Source organism: Berghia stephanieae, chromosome 5, assembly GCF_034508935.2.
Source record: "Berghia stephanieae isolate SIO BIC M18660-M18661 chromosome 5, UCSD_Bste_1.3, whole genome shotgun sequence".
NCBI lineage: Eukaryota > Metazoa > Mollusca > Gastropoda > Nudibranchia > Aeolidiidae > Berghia > Berghia stephanieae.
Window position 1 is genome coordinate 42,627,164 of NC_088364.1, and position 7,295 is coordinate 42,634,458.

General features: G+C 37.8%; 1 protein-coding gene across 1 annotated transcript in view; it reads left to right on the plus strand.

Annotated features, from left to right (window-relative positions):
• LOC144972960 (uncharacterized) overlaps positions 1–5,920 on the plus strand; it is a 60,854-nt gene extending 54,934 nt beyond the window's left edge. The window contains exons 5-7 of the mRNA XM_078914814.1: positions 1,610–1,735; positions 2,130–2,267; positions 3,482–5,920. Coding sequence (XP_078770940.1) covers positions 1,610–1,735; positions 2,130–2,267; positions 3,482–3,714 — 497 coding nt within the window. The 3' untranslated portion in view covers positions 3,715–5,920. The remainder of the gene's footprint in view (positions 1–1,609; positions 1,736–2,129; positions 2,268–3,481) is intronic.
• The last annotated feature ends 1,375 nt before the right edge of the window (positions 5,921–7,295 follow it).

Consider the following 7,295-nt stretch of genomic DNA (forward strand, 5'->3'; position numbering starts at 1 on the left):
AATTCAATTTAATTTTAGATAATGTAATACGAGTGTCCGATTTCATATCAGCTGTTTTACCTCCCCACAACACTTTGGACAACATGGAGTGATTCCTCTTGACCATCCTGTTTGATGGATTATCCATATAATATTCCTTCATGGAATGCCAAGGCGACGGGATCTAATTGTGCCGATTAAACCTTTTTTTCACCAAGAAGAGAGAAGTAACTAACGTTACTACTTGTGGTTCATAAAGAAGGCCTTACACTCTCCCTTAAGAAAAAAAAAACGATGACGAATCGAATCTCGCTTTGAAAGGTTAATGCGCCATCTCGATCGGGAAATTGGAATTCGATATGATTAGAAAAGAGCCGAAAGCCTACATCGGAAATGGAGGAGTGGTGATTAAAGGAGATGGAGGGGGAGGGGGGGGGGGTGGTTGTGGGGAGGAGTACGGAGGTGTGAAATTTCATACCTAATCGGAAAATAATGGGAAAGTCCCTTGAGGATGTGTATCTAAATATAGAGATATGACGTGGATGGTTTAAATCGAGGTGCACTTATCATTATACATGTGAGATATCCGAACGAATTTTTGTGTTTGATTTAACGTTGTTAAATAATTTTGCGTTGGTTTGAGAGTATATCCCTTACAACATTGAGGCCATAACAACTTAGATTATCAGACTTGCAAATAAGTGCACGTCGTTTAAATGGTAGGTTATGTTCCTTTTTTTATAAAGATAAGGATAAAAAGGAGAAGAAAATAAAAAAGATAAGAAACCCTCCCCCCGAAAAAAAACAACAAAAAAACAAAACAAACGTCAACAAAACAAAAACACACCCCTACTTCAAAAATGAAAAAAAAAACCCCAACAGAAAACACACAACCCCCCTCTCCCCCGAAAATGAATACATAAATTATCACACGGAGATTGGGATACAAAACAAAAAACGAATGAAAAGGAAAACATAAAAGGCGACTTATAAAGTTTGAAAACTAAACATAATTTTAAGAGTTCAGTTTCTTAAATTAAAAAGAAAACTCTCAATTTTCTTATTCAAATCCGTTTGACTTTAAACTCAATTTTCCTCATCTATTTGATTCCGAAATAATACCAGATTCATACGATGGCTTGTACATGTTTTCTATCCTAGAATGCCATTATCAAATTTTATTTCTTCAAATTACCAGTGAGATCATCTTCGGTAGCGTAAAGTGCTTGACCTGTCTCATGGAGCATGGACGTTTGAGATTTTGCAATATTAATGTATTTATCATTTTATAAAAGCATTGAGCATTTATATTGCGCAATATCCGCTAAATGTGCTCAAAGCATTTAAAGGGGTCTCTAGCCAACAGCAACACATAAACTGTAGGACGAAACATGACGCCTGTTAGTCAATACTACAAGTCTTTTTTTCCGACAGAGACAAAGCTGTTAACGGCTATGTGCTCAGTTTACACCCGAGAGAGTACAGTGTGAGTAAAGAAACTTTTCCAAATACTCGACTATGCGCCGATCAGCGCCGGACTCGAACCCAGGACCTTCCGGTCCCAAATCGTATGTCATACCAAAAGACCACATTCTTTTTAGAATGGCATTATCAAATTCTGTTTCTTCAGATTATCTACGAGACGCCTATATCAGCGCAAGTGAGACCAACTTCGGTAGCAGACAGTGTTTTACCTACGTTACAGATTATGATGAGGATGCTAAACGGCTCACCAATGGAGCCAAACAGATTGCACGTGAGTTGGTGTGGTATTCTCACATTTGTTGTCGTATTAAATCATTCTCACCATCACTACTATGGAAATAAACCTCCTCGTCCTTCTTCTTCTTCTTCTTCTTCTTCTTCTTCTTCTTCTTCTTCTTCTTCTTCTTCTTCTTCTTCTTCTTCTTCTTCTTCTTCTTCTTCTTCTTCTTCGTCTCCCTCTTTCAATTTCTCGTCCTCCTAAAACTCATCTTCCATCATCCTCATCGTCCTTCTCTTCCTCCTTTTTCTTCTTTCTTACCAAATTCTCGTCCTCAATCTACCACGTCTCCCCCTCCCCCCTACTTCTCCTCCTCCTCATCATTAACATCACCACCAACTAGACTACAAAATTCCCTCTAATGGACTCTCTAATCTTGATTCCCCAGGTCTACAAAATTCTGCAGCCTCTTGCTACATCGTCGTAATAATCGACCTGAGTTCGGCAGCAGTTGTTGGAATCATAGGCATAGCCAAGAAACAAGTAGCATCTTGTATGGTGACCGGGGTTCTTTATCTTATGGCTGGTAAGTGTTTTAAAATTAGCAATGAAGGCTACCGCTCGGTATAAGCTGTAAAATTAATCATCTTCTGCACTGTTAAGAAACAAATCATCTTGTTTGGTGACGCTGCCACGTGTATTACGCTTTGCAGTGTAGACATCAGCTCTATCATTGATCTAGATAGTTGTAAAATCACCGGCAAGTAAAACAAAAAACAAACAAAAAAACAAAAACAAACAAAAACAATAACAAATGACATTAACATCCTATTTGGGGAACTGGTAAGTGTAGTAAAACTTAGTAGTGTAACCAAGGAACAGGTAGCATCGAATGCAGTGACGGTACTTCTTTATCTCATTTGTGTTATGGTCATTACTGCTCGGTCATGTAGGTACCGGTTCTATAACAGTTGAATTTATCATTAGTATCATGAAAAACAAGTAGACTCTTACATTGTGAGGTTGATAAGTGTATTACCATTGGGCACTGCATCGCCAACTTTAAAGAATGTTCGGTTGTCGGAACATTCCTGTATCACGTTGCTTTTTTAATCAACGAGGATGGAGAGTTACTGAATGGAAAATAAATATGGGTGCATATGATAATAACAAGAAATGAAGTGAGTAGGAAAATACCAGAAGACAACAGAGAATAAAAACTCCGCGGCGGGGATGGGGGCTCGAACCCGCGACCTTACTGGTACCAAAACTCCGCCTGGCTGGGAAGATCGTGACTCTACCGTATGAGCTATCCACGACCCCAAATAAAAGTCGCTTCAAACTTTAGTCTTATTAGAGCCTTCTCACCCCGACTTCTTGAGAGCACGGGTTCAACACACACAAGCGCCGCAAAGTAGTTGACCAGCATTTAAGCTTAATAGCTAATATTATCAACACAAACATGTAACATAGAAACGATTGAAACATTGAGTATGCTTTGATATTTGGGGTGAATTTTTAATTCAGAAAAGTGAGTGGAGCAGGCACTTATGTTGATAATAACAAGAAATGAAGTGAGTCGGAAAGTGCCAGAAGACAACAGAGAATAAAAACTTCGCTGTGCATATGGCATGCTGGAAGAAAATGGTTGTTTGTGAAGCGCACAGTGAATGGTAAGAACGTGAAAATGCTCTCTATAAATAATAATATTATTATCTCTATTTATTGTTCATTTGATGCAATGTAAGCTGTATGAATGACTCAATGAGTATTAATCTTTTGTTCTATTTCATTCCCCAGCCCTATTTGGAGTGTTTGGATTGTCCATGTTTCACACTAAAAATTACTATGAGAAATACCACTGCAATGCTCTTGATCCCATTCCTGATGCAGCGTGCAGTAGCCGAAACGTGGAGATCGGTTACGCCGTTCCCATGGCGTGGGTGGGTGTCGTGACGTGTGCCTTTGCCTGCATAATTTGGCTTGGAGTGTCTCGGGCTCTTCGGGTGATCATGGCCAAAACAATGTTATAACACAGCAACCGTGACATAGCTACTAGAATGTTCACATGCAAGCATGACAAACATCATGTTACATCACCAATGACAAGATAAAGCTTTGATAATGTTAACATTCATTCATAGTAAAGACAATGTTATGTTAAAACACCATATATTATGTTATATAACACCAATGCTACAATATTTACATCCCAGCATGACAAAAACCATGTTACATTATCATAAACGAGATTCAGATTAAAAAATATTAACATCCTAGCACAACAAAGACAATGTTATGTTTACACACCAGCATGACAAAAACGATGTTATCTCACCAATGCCGAGATGCCGTTACATTAACGCCGACATCTCAGGATGTTAAGACCCAATTTCATCAAGACAACGTTAAACAAGAAGGCAAAATATATCTGGACCACGCCGATAAGAGCCTTTGTGACTTTGTGATTAATGATATCTAATACAGAAGCTAAAACGATGCAGGTCGTATTATAACTTATCTTTGTGTTCATAAATTGGAGTTTCATGCAAAAAAACCCCCAGACATTTTCCTGCTAATTGGCGTCATGGAATATCGTTCGAGCGAATTATTTGTATGGGGTTTTAACACAGTGTCCTAGAAATCAGTCTGTGATATTGTCAATGTTTTGTGTGATTCACTCAAACCTGACGGACTCTGACGAAATATTTTTTAAAACTTTGGCTAAACTTTTTACGACTATTAATACGAATTTGTCAACAGCTGTTAAAAAATGAGGCTTTGAATATGACTCATATCTAATAATGTCTACAAGTTGGGGTAGTCTTAATTCGATACTATTAAAGAAAAAAATAGGTGTTTTGTCTGTGCTCGTCAGTAAAAAAGGATTGTCAGAATGGGATTTGAGTGATAGGTTTTTATATTGGAAGGAAAATTTGCCATGTCATATTTTATTTTCATCAAGAACCACCAATAATACATAATCATATGCCTGCCAGCTGAATAAATTGGCTCTCTAAAGTGTAAGCATTTACCACAATTCTATGACATATGGACGCACACAACTGAAACGTAAAATTGTTCGACGAATGAGATGCATTTTTAAATCTGCTGGGTTGAAAATTTACTCATGAGTGATGCCGTGATCCCGGAGCAGATTATTTCGGTTTACAGGAACCTACCGAGGGTGGCTATAGATTGAACTATAAATCAAATGTGTGTGAAATTGGGTATAGGGAATGAGATTAGCGGAAGAGTAGCGTCCCTTGATTGGACGTCACCCATAGTCTGTGACGTCACCGGCGGAAAAGTTATTAAAGGCTCCATACACGCACGGTTTTGATAGGCGTCCGAACCACGATCAGGCAAACCGGGGTGAAAACGCAATGTGTGTGGCCAAATACCTGGCCGATAAACCTAGGTACGGTCGATCGCCCGCACAGCCCGCTTTGCTTAATATTTTTCGAGGCGATCGGCGATCGGGGGCGTGGCAGTATAAAAAATTGGACAATTTTTTTCGGATTTTCGCTGTTTTGACGTCAGATTCGTGATCAGCGTCGAATTTACAATAGGTTTGATACCAAGAACTATGTTTTTACTCCAAAAATTGATGAAATTAGAAATAAATTTTAATTAATATTGAGGCTATGTGGCCGACAGAAAAGTGCCCCTCCCTGTTTTGTGATGGATCAAGTGGTATGACTCTCGCTTTCGGATCGGAAGGTTCAGGTTTCGAGACCCGCTCTGAGTGGCGCAGAGTTGAGTCCTTGGAAAAGGCTCTTTACTCACATTCTCTCACCGTACTCAGGTGTAAAATGAGAACATGGCCGTTCGTTGTCTTTGTTGGGAAAAAATGTCACATCGCCTGACAGGCGTCATGTCTCGTCTTTCAAGTCTAATATTGCTGTTGCCTTGGGACCCCTTGTAAAGCGCTTTGAGCACGTGGATATTGCGCCAAATAAATGCTGTGTTATTATTTTTTTAAAATAATATTTTTATAAATGTTGCGCCAGGAAGAGGTAGATGGCAAAAGTTTCGTTCTTGTTCATCGTAAAACTTATAAAGGATTTCATACAAAATAAAAAATAGTTTTCATAATTTTCAATGTAATGATATAATAATATGCCAGTTCTTTTTTTTTTTTTTTTCCTCCTCACCCGTTGACGCGACATGACGGTCGACCTTGACACAGACATTTGGGATTGGCAGATGCCAAAAAGCCTTGGAATGGGGTGGGCATTGTAACCTTGAATTATAATCTACAAACAACGCCCCCCCCCCCCCCCAAAAAAAAAAAAAAAAAAAAAAGAAAAAGAAAAGAGCTGTGTGCGTGTGTGTGTGGTGGTGGTGGTGGTGGTGGGGGGGGGGGGGGGTGCGAATGCGAGTAGTCCCGAGGAGTACCCGTTTAACCTGCCACGGGAACACTGTCGATTTGTTTTATAAATAATAATAATAATAATAATAATAATAATAATAATAATAATAATAATAATAATAATAATAATAATAATAATAATAATAATGATAATAATAATAATAATAATAGTAATAGTAATAATAATAATAATAATAATAATAATAATAATATATAATAATAATAATAATAATAATAATAATAATAATAATAATAATAATAATAATAATAATAATAATGACGATAAATAAAAAATCTTTATTGTCCACAAAATGGAAAAATTTCCGTGGTCTACGTTGCTTTTAAACTTAAATCGGATTGCAAATGTATTGATGTTATGCGTATTGGAAAAATACTCACGACATCTCCATCGGGGTATAACATATTAACACACAAAACTGCAAACGCGAACGTTCATTGTCTGATTGATATAACTTAGTGATAAGTTAATTATAAAATGCTGTCTAAAAGCAATAACAACGGGTTGACTAACGTCAAATTCATTCCTTCTATTGATGCTCTGTGTTAAATTAAAATACTCACAAAGTCCGCCAGCCATAAATATCACTCCAGCCCAAAGATCTACATGGAACCTTGAACGTTATAGTCTGATATATTTTAATGAGAACTAATCATAAAAATGGGTGTCAAAAAACAATAACAATGAGATGAGTGACGTCAATTTGGTTCCTTCTATAAATATCCAAGAACTTTACTCACTCCATCCGCTCTCTCCTCCTTCAATACATATGAATCTATTCTCTCATCACTTTTTTGTGCGGCTATGCATGTGATCTTGTGAAATGACACTCGCCTTTGGATCGGACGGTACTGGATTCGAGTCCCGCTCTGAGTGGCGCATAATTGAGTCCTTGGAAAAGGCTCTTTACTCGCATTCTCTCACCTTGTTCACTGTTAAAATGAGTACCTCGCTGTTTACAGCGTCGTCTCTGTCGGGAAACAATTGCAATATCGCTTAACAGTCATGTCTCGTCTAACATGTTTTTATGTTGGCCAAAGACCCTTATAAAGTGATTTGAGCACCTTTATTGAATATAGCGGTATATATAGCTCAAGTAAATTTTTCTCTTCTCTCTTTCCTCTTTTCTCTCTCTCTCTCTCTCTCTCTCTCTCTCTCTCTCTCTCTCTCTCTCTCTCTCTCTCGACATGTTAGATTATTATAGCTATTGCTACATACGA